This window comes from Aspergillus steynii (genome assembly GCF_002849105.1).
Source record: "Aspergillus steynii IBT 23096 chromosome Unknown P170scaffold_3, whole genome shotgun sequence".
Classification (NCBI taxonomy): Eukaryota; Fungi; Ascomycota; class Eurotiomycetes; order Eurotiales; family Aspergillaceae; genus Aspergillus; species Aspergillus steynii.
The window spans coordinates 263,978-280,661 of NW_020194400.1; the positions used below are offsets into that span (position 1 = coordinate 263,978).

General features: G+C 50.6%; 9 protein-coding genes across 9 annotated transcripts; 4 read left to right on the top strand and 5 right to left on the bottom strand.

Moving 5' to 3' along the window:
• Positions 1-296: 296 nt before the first annotated feature.
• P170DRAFT_424389 (sulfotransferase domain-containing protein) lies at positions 297-1,214 on the bottom strand (the record flags this gene model as incomplete). Its single annotated transcript, XM_024847565.1, has 1 exon — positions 297-1,214. One exon carries the CDS (start codon positions 1,212-1,214, stop codon positions 297-299), a length of 918 nt encoding a protein of 305 aa, XP_024705260.1.
• Positions 1,215-1,856: 642 nt separating this feature from the next.
• P170DRAFT_354998 (sulfotransferase family protein) lies at positions 1,857-2,579 on the top strand (the record flags this gene model as incomplete). The annotated part of the gene is made up of 2 exons (XM_024844067.1): positions 1,857-1,936; positions 1,994-2,579. 2 exons carry the CDS (start codon positions 1,857-1,859, stop codon positions 2,577-2,579), a joined length of 666 nt encoding a protein of 221 aa, XP_024705261.1.
• An 894-nt stretch (positions 2,580-3,473) lies between these two features.
• On the top strand, positions 3,474-5,086 carry xanG (cytochrome P450 monooxygenase xanG; the record flags this gene model as incomplete). Its single annotated transcript, XM_024853054.1, has 2 exons — positions 3,474-4,982; positions 5,036-5,086. 2 exons carry the CDS (start codon positions 3,474-3,476, stop codon positions 5,084-5,086), a joined length of 1,560 nt encoding a protein of 519 aa, XP_024705262.1.
• A 441-nt stretch (positions 5,087-5,527) lies between these two features.
• On the bottom strand, positions 5,528-7,537 carry P170DRAFT_355747 (class I adenylate-forming enzyme family protein; the record flags this gene model as incomplete). Its single annotated transcript, XM_024844107.1, has 5 exons — positions 5,528-5,997; positions 6,066-6,187; positions 6,252-6,346; positions 6,411-7,162; positions 7,228-7,537. The coding sequence occupies 5 exons, from the start codon at positions 7,535-7,537 to the stop codon at positions 5,528-5,530; spliced, it is 1,749 nt and encodes a 582-aa protein (XP_024705263.1).
• An 830-nt stretch (positions 7,538-8,367) lies between these two features.
• On the bottom strand, positions 8,368-9,396 carry P170DRAFT_354053 (hemolysin III family protein; the record flags this gene model as incomplete). Its single annotated transcript, XM_024844008.1, has 3 exons — positions 8,368-8,523; positions 8,573-8,803; positions 8,866-9,396. 3 exons carry the CDS (start codon positions 9,394-9,396, stop codon positions 8,368-8,370), a joined length of 918 nt encoding a protein of 305 aa, XP_024705264.1.
• Positions 9,397-11,116: 1,720 nt separating this feature from the next.
• On the bottom strand, positions 11,117-13,479 carry P170DRAFT_445380 (acetoacetyl-coenzyme A synthetase; the record flags this gene model as incomplete). The annotated part of the gene is made up of 5 exons (XM_024850701.1): positions 11,117-11,278; positions 11,346-11,686; positions 11,817-12,232; positions 12,287-13,302; positions 13,369-13,479. The coding sequence occupies 5 exons, from the start codon at positions 13,477-13,479 to the stop codon at positions 11,117-11,119; spliced, it is 2,046 nt and encodes a 681-aa protein (XP_024705265.1).
• A 126-nt stretch (positions 13,480-13,605) lies between these two features.
• P170DRAFT_473538 (uncharacterized protein) lies at positions 13,606-13,958 on the top strand (the record flags this gene model as incomplete). The annotated part of the gene is made up of 3 exons (XM_024853055.1): positions 13,606-13,648; positions 13,702-13,832; positions 13,908-13,958. 3 exons carry the CDS (start codon positions 13,606-13,608, stop codon positions 13,956-13,958), a joined length of 225 nt encoding a protein of 74 aa, XP_024705266.1.
• A 139-nt stretch (positions 13,959-14,097) lies between these two features.
• P170DRAFT_354853 (trihydroxytoluene oxygenase) lies at positions 14,098-15,286 on the bottom strand (the record flags this gene model as incomplete). Its single annotated transcript, XM_024844062.1, has 3 exons — positions 14,098-14,580; positions 14,638-14,878; positions 14,943-15,286. 3 exons carry the CDS (start codon positions 15,284-15,286, stop codon positions 14,098-14,100), a joined length of 1,068 nt encoding a protein of 355 aa, XP_024705267.1.
• A 275-nt stretch (positions 15,287-15,561) lies between these two features.
• On the top strand, positions 15,562-16,499 carry P170DRAFT_354206 (fumarylacetoacetate hydrolase family protein; the record flags this gene model as incomplete). Its single annotated transcript, XM_024844016.1, has 3 exons — positions 15,562-15,720; positions 15,781-15,858; positions 15,918-16,499. 3 exons carry the CDS (start codon positions 15,562-15,564, stop codon positions 16,497-16,499), a joined length of 819 nt encoding a protein of 272 aa, XP_024705268.1.
• Between the last annotated feature and the right edge of the window lie 185 nt (positions 16,500-16,684).

Here is a 16,684-nt window from a genome sequence, read left to right on the forward strand (position 1 = left end):
ATAAAAAGAGCGAAGGCGTCATGGATGGCACAGTAGACACACGGCAGGCGACTGGCAGCTATGATTTAGTTTTGTTTCGCTTTTTGGTTGTCGACTGCAATTACAGGATTTATATGAGGCATATGGCTGCGAAATTTTACTTCGCTAGAGAAGCACCTGCATAGCCTGTTGCTTTAATAGATAGGCTTTATCGGGTTAATAGAAGTTTGTTTGTTTGATTGATTGATTGATATTTAAACTTAACCGACCTTTTGGTTATATTATAGAAGGTCAAACTCAACCTGTAACTAGCTAATTTAATTGCCATCAAACTTAAGGCCCGAGGCACCAACTCTCCTGCGAAAATACTCATCGAACGCCTCACTCTGCTGTACGGTGAACTGTTCTTTCCAGGAGCCCGCCTTGCCCTTCCGGAAAAAATGGGTAAACTGCTTAATATCCGACAACGAGCTGTACTCTGAGGACTGCATCTCGCGGAAGCCCACCTTGGTCACGATGTCATCAATCTGGGCTGCGTCCGTTTCGAGGCTGAGGAACTGGGCGATCTTCCCGATCTCCCGCGCCGTGTTATTTAGCAGGTCTTCGTAGCGCAAAAAGAGCACATTTGGGTCATCTCGATGCTCCCACCAGCTCAGCGCATGGTCAAACCAGTCGCCCCGCTGGACCTTGCCCTGGAGAAACATCTCCAGCCACTCCTCCCAGGAGCCATCCCACATTCCAGACCAGGTCTTGCCCATCTCGAAGTGGTAGTACGACACGCAGACATCTTTCGGGTTGCGAGCGATGTAGATATATCGGCAGGGGTTCTCGGCCGGGTTACCGGCCAGGGCCATCGAATACGGCATATGGCTTTTGAAGATTCGGCAGTCGGGCGCGTTGTTCAGCTCCTGGTCGGTGCGTGGATATGTGCGGCTGCTCTCGACCCAGTGGATATCGTCACGGAGGTAGTCCTTCTTTCGGCCTGTCAAGAGCACCAGAATATAGGACAACCACGTCGAACCGGACTTGGGATACGAGGTGAAGCAGATATCTTTCGGTCGTGTCGAGACGCGGCGTGATCGCTCGTAGCACTCCGGAGTGACATGCGGCGGCATCATTATCCCATTCAGCATGCGGTATCGATAGCCGCTCGGAGTCACCTCGACGCCGTCATCATTGGGCCCCCCGGGAAGATGAGGATGGTGATCCAAGACTTGCTCGGTTGTGTGTGTCATGATGGTAGGCTCTCTTTGCGAGATGTGGCATGAGTTGGATCGTTCTTGCTCTTGTGTCGGGAAAGGGAATCCTAGGAATGGGTGCGGTTCAGGGTTTATATTGTGACCCTGTTATGCCCATCTATCTCAATCCGGAATGGGAAAATATTACGTATGGGTTGTCGTTGACACTGTTTTATAGCGTTGCAACGTGGTCTATAAGTCCGACAGCCAGGTGTGTTGACAGTGACTTTTAAGAGTTGCGTCTGGCGGCCCTTGTTGTAACCTCGTAGGAATCCACGTACGACGCAATCTCAAATTGTCCCAATGCGGTTGCTTGGCCACAAGCTACCCGAGATTAGGTCAGAGGCATCAAAGCCGTCTAGGTGCTGCTATAGATTAAGCATAATTGACTTTACTTTGACTAGAATGCTAGCCGCATGCGGAGAATGACCCCCTCGTGGACAGAGGGTTGCGTTCCATTTCTAAACAGATGATTACAGGATATTTTAATTGTATCCATGCTACGTCAAACGGAGGCGCTGCTTTTAAGTTTGTGAAATCGATATGTCTATTCTCTCTCTCCCTTGCGTATATCGCAAATCTTGTATATTGCTTCCGCATCAATCGTGAACACTCTACTTGTGAGCCATTTTCTTCGAAATGGGCCAGCTGAAGATCATCGGAGCAGGGTACGGCCGAACAGGCACCCTGAGCCTCTGCAGGGCCCTCGATATACTGGGGTAAATGTCCCAGCCGTGACCTAGACTGCCCCCAAAGACGCTAACACGGCAATCAAGGTACTCGTGTCATCATATGGAAAAGATGCTCCTCGACGACACCCAAGATCCAGCCTTGTTCCAGGAAGCCTATCAGTCCAACTCCAAGCCCGACTGGGACCACATGTTCCGCGGATACGACGCAGCCGTTGACTGGCCGGCGGCCGCCTTTTGGGAGGACTTGATGAAGCAGTATCCCGACGCCAAGGTGATTCTGACGGTGCGGGATCCCGAATTGTGGTACAAATCTGTCGGAAACACAATCCAGGACTGGCCGATGGAGGACAGCTCCGCCTGGCCAGACAAGATGATGAGATCCCGGAAGATGGCCCGGGCCATTGTCAAGGAAGGGGAGCTGAAGCTCTACGCAGACAAGCAGGCGATGATCGAACAGTTTAAGCAGCATATTGCCTACGTGTGCGCAACGGTCCCACGGGATCGCCTGTTGGTTTTTGAACCCTCGCAGGGATGGGAACCTATATGCAACTTTCTCGGTGTTGACCCCCCACCGGGAGTTCCTTACCCTCACCTCAACAAGGGAACCCTTTTCAAGGAACGGTTGATACAGGTCAGGGATAAACTCAGGGAACAGTTAAACAAAGCGTAAGTGAGCACTCTTAGCGAACAAAGTTCGGGGCCAAAATCTGATAGTCGGTATGCAGATGCCCTCCATCCTTTCCACATATGGCGGTTTCGGAGATCGCTGCCTGGGAAGAAGCATATAAAGTACTCTAACTAGCCCGTGGCATGCATTCCTGCTCAGGGAAATGGCAGGCTGGGCTTTGGGAAAGTGAGAAATGCACCGAAGTCTGCTGGCTGGGAGGCTGAAGGTTCACAAAACTTTTCCAGACGAAGCTTGTTGGATATGCCAGATGTGACCACTTCAGTTAAAAGTTGAATCGAGAACCTTCGATGACTTGAGAAAATAACTTCACCGTAACTTGAATTGCTGCTATATAATGCCTGTACGGTTGTTCAACGCGTCCTCAAAGGGGTCCCACTAAACAGCCTAGAGTCCAGATTCATTCTTACTTGCTGACCAAAATCTATATCCTAGAGGTGCATACAGCTCTTTTAACATCCATGAAGACCAACAAACTACGACCGGGCCACGATATATGCGAAGTTTAAGACGCCTCATAATTAAGGAGCGTTCGGAAAGACATGGTCCACCGATCCTCATTGGGTTTCCAGGACGCAATGAATCAGCCACCAAGCTCAACGGTCGCACAGGTAAATAATCAACAGCTCTGTAATTATTAGTCTTTCAAAAGGACGGCAAGGTGCCATCTGATTGACATGATGTCCACATTCCTTAGTAGAAGCTGCATTCGGCAATTCGGAACCCAGTGAAATGGCCGGATTTGGTATGTAGTCGCATTCCATTCATACGTCTCGGTTGACTTCCGTCCTCCTTTTTGGTTTTGAATTATACGTATCGAAATGGTTTGGCATGCATTATAGCCTGCCTTGCGTCTGGTGGTTCTTTGAATTTATCCTCATGGCACATACAGCACTCAAGAATCACACCAACAAGAATCAACGGACTGGAAAAGAAGAAGCTTCTAGGAAAATGATTCCCTTTGCCATACTTGGCACGCTAGGAATCATCACATTCTTAGTTTTCCTTCTCATCACACCTTTCGCTCCTAAACGAACCTCCATCCCGGCAGTTCCATTGTGGGTTTCTCTCTATGATGCGTGTCGGGGCGTGAGCAGACTGCAATTTTATAAAACCCGTCTCCAGCCTCTTTTGGACCGACATGGCGCCGTCTTTGTCTGGAATGCAGGACGGTGGACAGTCCTCGTCACGAAGCCTGAATACCTCATGCGCATGTTCCGCAATGAGGCCACAGTGGCCAAAGGGGGCTTTTATCGGAAGGTCCCTTGGGGATCCTTCGCGATGCTCTTTGGCGAAAACATTATTGACTCCCATGGACCGACATGGGCCCAGTTCAGCTCCATCATCAAGCCCGGGATCCAGAAGCCGACGGACACCGAGCCGGTACGTGTTAAGTCGTCCCAGCTCGCCAGATTGCTTTTGGATTCTCAAAAGAGCGCGCCGTCGGGCCAAGGTGTGATGGTCGATCCCCTGATCCAACGCTGGGCCGTGGCGGTGTATGGCACATTATTCCTGGATTCAGAGATAAATTGCTTGGATGATGCCGCTAATCCGCTTGAAAACGCTCTCACCGCGGTAAAGGCCAACGTGGTAGGGCCTATTTTCTCAGAGTTCCCTATCCTAGAGAAAGCTTCCTGCTTATTTCCTCAGCGTCGCCGGGCAATCGCCGCAATCAAGACCTTCGAACGTCTGCTGATCAAACACGTCGACAGCTGGGCTGAAAGCCCAGCGTCCGAATATTCCGCGTCTGCTGAAAAGGAGAAGCTTGCCCATCGCCTGGTCCGAGCACGGAACCAAAACGAACTCACAGAGTTTCATTACCGTTCCAATCTGAAGATGTTGACAATTGCCGGGCATGAGAATGTGCAGCTGGCATTGACTTCCGCGCTGTGGGAAATCGGGGTCCATCAGTCGGTTCAAGGCCAGCTTCGCGAAGAAGCCTCGAAGCTCCCGGAGAACTATACGGTCCACGAGCTCGACCAACTGCCATATCTGACGGCGGTCATCTATGAAGTTCTCCGATTATACCCACCTATTAGCCAGCTCATCAATCGATTGACGCTGGAAGAGTTCCAACTCGACACGGGAATAAGCATTCCCAAGGGCACGTGGATGGGATGGAACTGCTACGGAGTCCACACAAACCCGGAGTTCTGGGGAGAATTCGCGACAGTCTTCCAGCCTTCACGCTGGGGCAGTGATATCGAGTCGATCAACAGTCTCTTTCGTCGGTCCCAGGCGCGAGGACATTTTATCCCCTTTAATGCGCACGCCCGCAAGTGTCCAGGGAGTGGATTTGCTATCGTTCAAATGAAGGTGGCCCTTGTGGAGATTCTTCGCAAAGTGTCCTGGACGGTGGATCCTACGTATCATTTTTCTACCACTTCGGTAAGATCGGGCCTCGGTCCACTCACCCAATGCAAGACTGACAATATATATAGCGCTCAGTACTAGCTCCACGGAATTGTCGCTTGATATTCACTCCGAGGTGAGACTGGGATTGTAATATGTACATAAAACATCCCAAATTATTTTCTGATCCTAAGCCACCGCCGTCAGTTGACGCCAAATGCTCGCCAAGACCTTTCAAGTGCCGCTACTCTGGAGCAAGATACGAAACCAACACCCCCAGCTCCTGCGGATCTTCATACACTAGGTGAAGTAGCTTAGATACGGTTCTATTGTTAGAATCGACGCTAGTATCGATGCAATTCATTCATTGTCATTGAATCGAAAATTCTTGCGTTAACCTCGATAAGAGTAAAGTAGCTCAGAATCTTAGATGACATAACATGCAATAGAACCCTCTTTGATAATGAATTTATTCAGGTGTGGCAGAGCGCGGCTTCAAGGGTTTTGGAAAAATAGTAGCCTGGCGTGCATTCAAAGTGTCCTAATGTGGAAGGAACCCTGGCGGTGTTCGTATGTAGGATTTACGATGAAGGGGAAATCTTCGCACTTCGTCCAGGAAACCGTAGCGGCCAATCCCATGGACCGCGAGGGTCATCCAGCTGTTCTGTAGGCCAGACTTCAACCTCCGTCGGCAAAGTAGTCATATCCCTATCTACTGACTGGGGGAAATACGCCCGTGTGGCTTCGTGTCGCTTGACTTTCCCTGACGAAGTCAAAGGAATCACTTCCTTGTCCCTCAGGATTCGAAGCACTGTGGGCAGCTTGTACAACTCTAGCTTGGTTGCTAGGTCCTGGCGAAGGGTCGCAAGCGTAGGGCTGCCTTGTGAGCCATCCGGAAACCTGTTGTTCTTGACCCTCAGCAGAGCGGCCACGCGATATCTTGATGCTGTGTCGGCCACAGCGAGGATGTAGCCTTCCGTCACGTACGGCAGATCTTGTATCGCTGTTTCGACTTCGAGGATGGAGACCTTTTCGCTGTAATAGTCGACAACTACGCGAGTTATTCGAGCACGGAAAAATCTCAAAGGAAATACACCAGTAAACGGCAGAGGAACTTACATCCGGTATTTGCCCGACCGTCTAGGATGACACGACCTTCTTTGACATGGGCCAGATCGCCACTCCGGAAGAATCCTTCTTCATCAAAGGCAGAACTGGTGGTCTGCGGGTCATTCAGGTACCTTTGGAGTGTTTAGCCTCTTGCCACAGCTTTCAAGACTGACGGGAAGGACTCAAGGCACTCACCCTAGAAGCATCGTGGGTGTCTTGATCAACATCTCACCGTGATCGCCATCAGAAAGTTTGAGTATTACCCCAGGCAGCGGCCTTCCCAGTGAGGGCTGGGGAAATCTTAGTAAAGGGTTTCATTCAAGGGATGACGCACACTCGGGCGACAAGACGTACATCGGTGATTTGCGGAGCATCCTGCTTTGTTGATAGCACCCCGCCCATCTCGCTCGATCCATAGGCCACTATGAGAGGACGTCCTTCGAAAACCTTATTCCAAAAGTGTTTCACAGACGGGGTTGGCATGACACCCGCGCAAGTCGCTTTCCGGACATCCTGCGCACCCTTCAGATACTCCGACACTTCTTCCGGAGCCAGAAGGTTGATATGATCATAGAAATGTCTCATGAGGTTCATCCAGAATTCACCATTCCCGGTTAGAATGGTAACGCCCCCACTGCGAAGCCTGGTCCACACCTCGCTGGCCTGCCCAGTAGCTCTAGATAGCTCTACTGCCACGCCATTCAACAACGCGGTAACAGTTCCAGTCAGGATGGAAGTATTCGCGAGTGGGCGATGTACGAGATAAGTGTCTTTCGATGTGCCAATAGCGCCAAAGTTCCCCAGCAACCGGCGCAGCGCATGGAGCACACCCTTCGGGCGACCAGTGGTGCCGGAGGTGAAAACCAAGAGCGCTGGTCTGTCAGATGAGAAGGTGACTCCCCGGTCAACTTCAAGGTGGGCACCAGAAGCTGGCCTAGTAGAGCTTGCGTTTTCCGAAATGGTAATCAGACTTGGTGCAATACCTCCAGAAGCGCACTGCTGCTGGACTTTTTCAGCGAACTTGATGCTCTCGGCAGTTGAGATAACACAGACTGGGCTTGCTCTTGACATCATGTAGCTGGCTTCTTCTGGATGAATATATGGCGCTTTTGCTTGTTATCAGTGGGCTGGGTTCACTTAAACGCTAATCGCAACATAATTCCGAACTCACATATAGGCATGGCAACACCACCAAGGGCCAAAATGGCAAAGAAGGCCGCGATAAACTCGTAAGACTGAGAAGCTACCAAAGCGAAATAGGTTTCATTATGTCGCATTATGCCCTGTTCATTGAGCAATTCTTGAGGGAGGTTGTCTCGAATTATGTGTCGGTATACGAGAATATCCTCTACAAGACGAGGATAGGTGACAGCAACATCACTGGCCGGATCATGGATGGCAACGTGATCGAAATCTTTCTGGGCCTCATTAAGAAGCTTCACAAACAAAGGGGAATCAGGCAATCTATCTGTGAGCTGCATTGTGCATTATCACTAGCCGTAAGGTCTTGCTTGAAGGCAGCAGGTTACCGGAGGAAAGCAGCCTAGAACATGCACAATCTATGGCAATGGAGAGAGAAATTAGGAGGAATAAAGGTGCCCGCAGGCCCAACCGGTTAATGATAAGTTCAATTACCTTAACTTAATGTTACGCTCTATTTTGCTCCATGACGGCGGCCGGCATTCCATGGCTGCATGCGGTAAAACGCAAGCATCAAGGGTTACAATTGTGCGGATCCCGTTGCTTACATCACGGTTCATTTCTGGGACCTAGTCTACAAGGCCTTGGAAGTAATTATCGGTTTTCTAAACTAGTGCCGGCGAGAAAAATTAATGGGAGTTTAGATTTTAGTGGTCGGTTATAACTGTCTTGCTCTATCTGGTACACAAGCAAGGAAAATAAGCTACAGGCTGTCGGAGATAAAACCGAGAAAAAAATAACCTGAAACAAAGGAGACCAAAATATGGAAGGACGATCACCAGCTGAAGTAAGCCAAAGGCCCTGGATATTAAATATATACTCTGCATCCCATCCGTTGTGTATCTCCACACTCCTTTCATGGCTAGCCCCTTCTTTCGATTCCCCCTGCTCCCCAACAACTGTTTCAGAACTTTGAGATAATTGTCTAATTATATCGTCCGACATCTGCCCTGGCCATTGTTCAGAACTGGAAAAGGCTACTAGCACTGGGTTATCAATGCGACCGAAGTTAGCTGCGCCTTTTCCTCTTGGATTTGATCTTATTGTAGGTGCTTTTAACCAGGACACTAGGCTATAGAGTAGAAGATATATACAAACAAATTACCACCGTCTATACGCATGTCCGATTCGCGTGATTATAGCCGAAGGCATCCAATATTCCAATTAATTGAGTCACAGCAGCAAAGACGACCAGGATGTGAAAGAGCTGATGGGAGGAGCCATATATGTCGAATTTACCAGGATATCGACTCTCAGGAAACCTGGTCTGTAGAACCGTCAGAATCAACTTCCATGCACGAACTCAAGAAGCTTACTGCATAAATCAAAGCCCCAAGTAGGAGAAAGCCTCCTTCGACCAGATAGTAGGGCATTCCGGATTGTTTCATCATTTGCGAGATGCCAAATATCTTGACTCCATGTATTAATGGAGCAAAGCCAGACAGGCCAGTGAAGACGAACGTAAGCGCCCGTAAGATGCGAAAGTTCTGGCCCTGGAATTTAGGGGTTACCATTATAAAGATGGTAAGCGACCCCAGAATTCCAATCTGCCAACAAAAGGTATTAGATACCAGATAAAATAAAACAGGATGTATCGGTATTAACACACCATAGACCAGTAAATCTTGCGATGCAAAGGCTCACACCAGAAGACCATGTATATTCCCGATACAAAGTCGCCTAATGTCAAGGCTACTATGCCTATCAGGTCAAGTCGCAGCCATAATTGTTCAACTTTGTGGGAATGGTTCATTAAGGTATGGTATGTCGCTGAGAGACCCAGGCAGATAACGGCAGTTAGGAGAAAGAAGGTAAAAATAAAAAAGTCAGGGCCAGTGATATTCGAATATCTGCTTGTAAGATACTCTTTTATATACCACACGGCGAGCAGAAAGGCCACTGCTGGTATCAAATGAGAGTATATATTTACTGACTCATTGTGAATGTATGACCAGCTGCGAAATGAAGCCCGAGCCGATCCTGATATCGGGCGATAGCCACGAAGAATGTATTGGTTATCTTGATGCCATTCTGGCAGCTCGCCAAACGAGAGAAGGGCGTTGCGTCCGTCGGCGGCCTTGGATGTGCTTCGCAGAAGCCGCGGACGGAGAGAATCATTTTCCCGCTCTTGGGTTGCCATTGGTGGATGCGGGGACGAAACTCGAAGACGGGGAGTCGATGCCATTGTTGTCGCGCCTGATGGTAATATAAGAGGCGGGACTGCAGAGGCGGAAGAAAAAATAAAGCAAAGGGTTCTATTTGCTGTATTTTCACACTGCGCCCGTTTCTGACTTCGTCTCTGCCGTATGCTAGCCTTGCCTACTTTCCCGGAGCTGGAGAGTGCACCGAAAAGAGGTCTCCCGCAGGACCTCGGAAATTGTGACAGGAGATTGTGACACGACCTGCATGACAGCCCTGTATTGCCAAGACCCACAGATAAAGAGGATGGTCGTCTTTCAAATCTGGCGCATGGGCTCACCCAATGACAAAAATGCCACATCCTGGACATGCCCTTTTGCCGCTAGTACGAATGGTCAGTCACGCGGCGCTTAAAATGCGTCCAACGGCGAAGGAATCCCCATACCTCCAAGAATGCCTTGCTTGACCGGTATGGAAAAGCAGGTGGGAATGATAAATTCGATCGATTCGTTGAGTGAGAGCCGGTGGAGTCTATTAGGTGAGATGGGGCTTCATTCATCCTAGAGAATACACTATCGCGTAGCAGCCAGTTCTGACCCCCAACTTTCGCAGGAGTAGGTGGGTTCCCGTCTTCCTTCGGCCCGGGCGGGTAATCTATTTATGGGGAGGCACCTTAAGGTACCTTTGACCTCGAGGGCTGGAGCCAAGCGACAGCTACCAGTCCTCTCACGTATGCGCCGCTGCACTCCCTAATGAATTGATTGCTTTACCTTCTCACCCACCACTGGAAGATCTACTTCGCCCTTGACAAACTCAGCAGACAGCCTGGGCAGCTACGGAATATGACGCCTTAGTCGCCACTCACCTTGTATCAGTCACTCATTGTGAATCTGCACTCTGACTAGGTATGGCGTCCATGCAAGCCTATTATCACACAAAAGGCTTTCCCAGACCGTCTTTTTCACCTAATATTAGAACAGACTTGCTAGCCATAAATTTCTGGATAGCCCAGAATAGGGACAGACTAGGGGGAATGCTGCTACTCTTTTCCAATTACATAAAATAGGAGACAGAGAACAGGTTACAGGTTCCTTTTCTTTTGTTTTCTTTCTTTGTTTTCTTTCTTTGTTTTCTTTCTTCCCCCCGGGGGAGGAGGTTATTTCTTTGATCTGTTAACAAAAGAGGGGGCTCATCCATACCTTGCACGAGCAGTGTTGAACCTTGTTACTACTAGTAGTAGGCCTGTGTATATCTTGAGGTAAGGACCGCAGATCTGAGATCGCGACCCATTAGACCAATCATTATGCTAAGACATTCTGATTGGATTTCTATCATCTTCTCAAGTAAGCCGCAACACTACATCTGAGACTGGCATGCTGGATACCATAGTCAGTCCGGGCGCGTTCGAGAAAAAGGATGTAAAGATTCTCTGCCTCAACTTGACCCAGCATGATCCCGGCAGATTACATTGCGGGAAGAACAATGTAATCTCTATACAAGAAACTGTCAAAAGGTAGATGGGACACATTGAGGTACTCCTGCGAACGATTATATTTATTGTCGTTCCAGGTAGCGAATATGAAGTATACTATCGCCATTGTGTGTATTCCATACCAAGAGTGCTATGAAATGCCATGTTTATGTTCTATTTCGAGGTCCTGCTTACTTACACAGGTGCAATAAACACGCGCTCGGTCCGTGTAGGTATATTCCCATCTGCTTCAGAGCTTACTGTCCCGCGCGGCAACCAGCCGCTCATCCTCGGCGAACTGATAATAGTACTCGAGACACCCCGGATTGAGTAGCGTGCCAGAAGGCTTAATTTGCTTCCCCGATACGATCTGCTTGACCGGGAGCTCCACCTTCTTTCCATTGACGGTGACCTGACAGTGAATTGTTAGTGCTGACCATATATGCCAGTACTCGTCACAAATCTGGATAGGTACCTACCGGAATTTCGGCGGTCTCGAAGATAAAGCTCGGATCATGGCGACTGCTCAGTTTCTGGCGAATGGCGGCCTTCACCCTGGCAACTAATTCCGGTGTGAAACGGGTCCCTGACTTCAGTAATAAGAACAACAACACCCGCTCGTCCGTATCTTGAGGTCGTCGCTGACCGACACAGATTGAGTCCATAATCTCATCAGGGAACTCGGCTTCTAGGACCTGATAGATCTCCGACGACCCGAAGCGGATTCCGGACGGGTTCAGAACGCCGTCTGCCCTGCCGTGGAAGAATATTTGTCGGGTGACGGGGTGGATGGAAACAAAGTCACCGTGCGTCCAGACATCTGGTAGTATTTTTGGTGAGTAAGAGGAAGATGAAGGAAGAGAATGTTGGGATGGGAAGGAGATTTGACTCCAGGAAATGAACGAACGTATTATCAAACCGAGCAAAATAGGCATCATGGTACCGTTTACCCCCATCGGGACCCCAGAAAGAAGCCGGCATGCTGGGGAAAGCGGCAGTGGCTACCAGCTCGCCCGCGACCCCGACCTCTACACACCTTCCCTTCGCTCCAGCACCTTCGATGCTAGCATCGTAGACGTCAATCGGGATGCCGAGACTCATTCCAGCGCAGCCACCGACGTGAACAGGGAGCAGGGAGTTGCCTATCCCGAAGCACCCGGCCAGATCAGTTCCTCCGGAGTTGTTATTCAACCGGACATGTGGTGGGAAGCCCTGGTCGTAGAACCACTCGAACAGAGCGTCGGGGAGCACCATCCCCGTGCTGGTCACCATCTTTAACGAGCTCAAGTCGGCAATCTGTCGCGGGTGGATGCTTGCGCATTGAAGCTCGTACATGTAGCGCGGGGATGTGCCGAAATGAGTTACCCTGGGAGGTCAGCCTTTGTTGGAGCTGTGTGTGACGGAAACATATCATGCTCACTGCTGTTGCTCCACAAGCCGAATCAACGATTCAAGCCGCGGCATAAATGGACTGCCATCATAACGGACAACCCGGGACCCGAACAAAAGGCTTTGGATAGCAGAAAGATACATGATCCAGCCGGTTGTGGTGTACTGCAACATCGTACTGGACTCATCCAGTTCCGAATGTAAGTGTCCTTCTTTATACGCATTGACGAGCACCCCGCCGACCGAATGCGCAATGCACTTGGGCTGACCGGTGGTGCCTGAAGAGTACACGATCAAAAAGGGATCGCAGAAGGGTATGCGTGTAAAATGGAGCCTCGCATCGTTAGATTTGGCCAAGAAATCCTCAAGCAGCTGCGCCTTGGTTATCTGGCTGATATCCAATGGCCGGGAAGCAAAGCGCGGTTGGGAGACCACCCCACGGAATTCCTGCAGGGAATGCAACCCATTCACGTCCGCCTCCATCTTGGATCGAAGGTCGATCGTCTTGCCATTATAGACAGCCTGGTCGTCCATGAACAAGAACCGGGGTTTGATCTGTACCAGCCGGTCCAGGATCCCCTTCACGCCCATATCCGTAGAGCTGGAAGAAAAAAGGGCCCCCAGCGCGGTCGAAGCTAGGAACACGAGCAGGGTGTCAATGCTGTTACTTGCACAGATGGCGATGCGATCGCCCTTTTGCACCCCATTGGCCTTCATGGCCTGGAGCAAACGTCCTGTGCGACTTCGAAGCTCGCGCCACGTTAGATACATGGGTGATTCGGAGAAGCCCTCGCGGACCCCGACCACAGCAATCTTCGCATCTTCTTTTCCGTTCGTGGATGGGCCATACGGCGTGGCTGAGAATGATAGGTTCTCGGCGAAGTTTAGTCGGATTCTGGTGAACCAGTGGGGGGTGCTGTCCATTCGAGCCGACTGATTTACAACGGCGGTATAACTTCCCTCGTGAATGAGATTGAAGTTCTTCCAACAGAAATCCCAAAAGGTCGTTGGCTGTGTGATGGAGAATTCGTAAAGGTCATGGTACCCCTATTGACCATCCCTGAGTTAAGGCTCTTCAGAAAGGCCAGGTGCCTGTCCATCTGGTTCACTGACATTGAAATGTTTCACAATGTGCTGCTCTAGAGCCTTTTGGAAGCGTCCCATGTGGGTGGACTCCGGGTCCGGATGTTTCCAGAGCATGCGTGGAGTGTCTTGAGCAGCCATTGACAGAGAGGGATTGAAGTAGGTGACTAGCTGGTGTTCTGGAAGGAGGAAACCTCTAGGGATGGCCAGGCTGCCTTATTATATGGGTGGAGTCCGGGCGTATATACCTCAGATAAGTTGTCCGCGATGCGGGATCTATCCGTGACGGGGCCGGAATTACGGCGGTCCAGTATGTGGTGTAATACACTGTTCATAGTTATATGCATTATCTATATAGCCTAGGAAAACATGGAATTTACTCTGCTGGCTTCATTCTCAAGCTCATCGCCGCTGTTGCAGGCCGGAAAAACGAAACGGTCGGCTCTCAGAACGACATGCTTCCTTCCGCCGAGGCTGTCCCACAGATGGTCATTGTACCCACGGGGCTCCGGACGATTGGCACATAGCGGGAACTGCACGAACTCCTCCGCAGTGGCTGATCGGAACAGACGGCCGCGAACCAGGTCCATGTCCAGGTCCAGATTCCTCAGCCCTGCTAAATGTGGGACCTACTCGAAGAACTGGAGGCTTAGCGTACACCGCCAACATTATACGGATTTACGGCGAACGGTGTCAGAGAGCCCAAAACCAGAACTCAATAACTCAATTCTCTCCTATAAAACCATCTACCGCTATACATTACTCCAGAAACGCAGCGGGAACTTTAGGCCCCCAAATCGCCAACGAATCCGGCCCAGCAGGCACGTATCCAATCGGCGTGTCGGCATTCACCAAGTCACCATCGGCGTAGTGTTCGACCATATTGCCCGAGACATCCCACCAGTAATCAAAGATCTGAGATCCCAGCACATGACGACCCACTCCCCAAGCTGGCTGATATCCCTTCTCGACCAGCCACTGGTGGCCTAGCTGCTGTGTGTCGTAGTCATGGACCTCGAATGAGCAATGGTGGATGCGCGATGTTTTCGGGTTGGCGCCGAGGAAGAACGCGTGGTGGTCTACGGGCTCCATTCCCAGATCAAGATGCATGAACACCGTGACGGGGATTCGCTGGCCATTTTGCTCAATATAGACAAAGTCCGTTGGCACGATGTTGAAGGTGGAGGTGTAGAACTGGAGTTGAGACTCGAAATCCTGCGTTGAAAGGCCGAAGTGACCCAGCTGAAGGGCAGAGTTAGCTTTCTATCCCCGCGGCATTTTGAGATCCTGGGTTCTTACCTTGTAAACTGCAGCTGGTCCGGGTTCAAATCGGTTAAACTGTCTTACACGGGGCTTCTCGCTCGGGAAGTTCAGAACGATCTTCTCTCGTGGTGACTGTTCGCGGGAAGGATTGATGGGCTCCTGGTTATAGATCACGTTGATGGGGAATCCTTCAAGGTCGGTGATTGTCACCAGGGAGCCAGCGCCTGGAGCATCTGCCAGCTCTTGCACGGGACCGGCGTTGGGCAAAGCCGTTGCTCTGGGACCTGATAAGCGTGACGGGTTTTTATAGGGCGTTGCTTGTCAGACGTGCGGTTGCTTACCGTTCGAAGTCTTCTAGACTAGCCGCTTCGAAGGCGCCTCCCAGGAACTTGCGGGGACCCTTCTGCGCATAGTACACGTAGTGATCGGGGCCGTATCCGCGGTACCAGATGTGTTCGGCGGTCTGGTGCGCAACCTGAAGTCCAAAGTCCAGCATGAACTGATGGATCTCATCTAGGTTGGGGTGTTGGTAGCGGACATGTGATAGCTTCTTGAGATTGATACGAGTCTCCGCGCTAATGCTTCGCTTCTGCAGCCAGCTGGACTGGGACTCCTGGTCTTTTCCCATCGCCTCGGTGTCGGGCAGCGTGCCTCCGCGACTTGCTGAGATTGTCGGTGGGGACATGTTTGGCTGTTTGCAATGATGACTTCTGCTGATATGAGCCATCGAGAGCTGGAAAGGCCTATTCTCATACTGGGTAGGGTATTTATAAGCGTCAGTTGTGGTGCCGTCATTCTGCGATTGTCCCCACATCGTGGCATAGATCCCACCCGCTCGTCGCCGGGATCAAAATGCGTGACAAGTCCGGCCGTCCATCATCGTGCAGGCCACTGACATCCATTCTATTTCAAACCTTTCTGCTGGATACTTCTCCTTCTCCCGGATTCCATTTACTCCTCATGGCTACGTTCAAACAGCTGGTTCGATTCGCAGTCGGCGATCAGACGCATTACGGTGAGCTGATCAACACCGACGGTAATATGTATACGGTGCAGCAGTTCGATGGTACTCCCTTCGACAAATTGCTTTCGACAGACAAAGTCTACACCGTGAATGATGTGCGTTATGCTAGCCTTGCAACCACTCTCACTCAAATCTCACAATGGACAATCAATTAGCTTCTATCACCTATCCCAAGTACTCCCGTCGTTATCTGTATCGGGCTCAACTACAAAGAACACGCGAAGGAGGCCAGTGTAAGCCCTCCCCTTCCAAAGCACACAGAACCATTTCACTGAGTCAACGACCTGTACAGTTGAATGTCTCGACCTACCCTTCAGTCTTCACCAAACCCGCCGACGCCCTCGCCGGTCCCTTTGAAACCATCCCCATCCACCGTGACGCTCAATCCCACCTCGACTACGAGGGCGAGTTAACCGTCGTCATCGGCAAGGATGCGAAGAATGTGTCTACAGAGAACGCTCTCGACTACGTTCTCGGATACACCGCGGGGAATGATCTCTCGGCGCGCAACTTCCAGCTCCCCGAGGCGTCGGGGGGTCAATTCTGCTACGCCAAGTCGTTCGATCAGTTCGCCCCCATCGGACATGTTCTAATCAGCGCCCAAGAGGTACAAGCCCCGCAGCAGCTGAGCCTGGTCACCAAGGTGAATGGGCACGTCAAGCAGACAACCGATACCAGTGATATGATTTGGGGCGTGCGCGAGATCGTTAGTCATCTGTCGCGTGGGACGACCCTGAGGAAGGGCACCGTGATCATGACTGGCACCCCGTCGGGAGTGGGCTTCTTCCGAAAGGAATTCTTGCAGGATGGAGATGTGGTGGAGGTCGAGGTGGGAGGTATGGCGACGGTGAAGAACACGATGAAGTTTCTGTAGCCGGGCAGGTGGGGACTGTCAACTTGACGTATGTGCTTCGAGAGTCAGATAGGCCCCGCAGTCCTTACAGCTCGTGTGGGGAAGTATACGACAGCTACCTAGACACCTTTCGATAGCGGCATATAAGTTTAATTGAAAAGCTCTCGCCATGTAAGCGATCAATATTAATCAGTCGACGAGCTGTC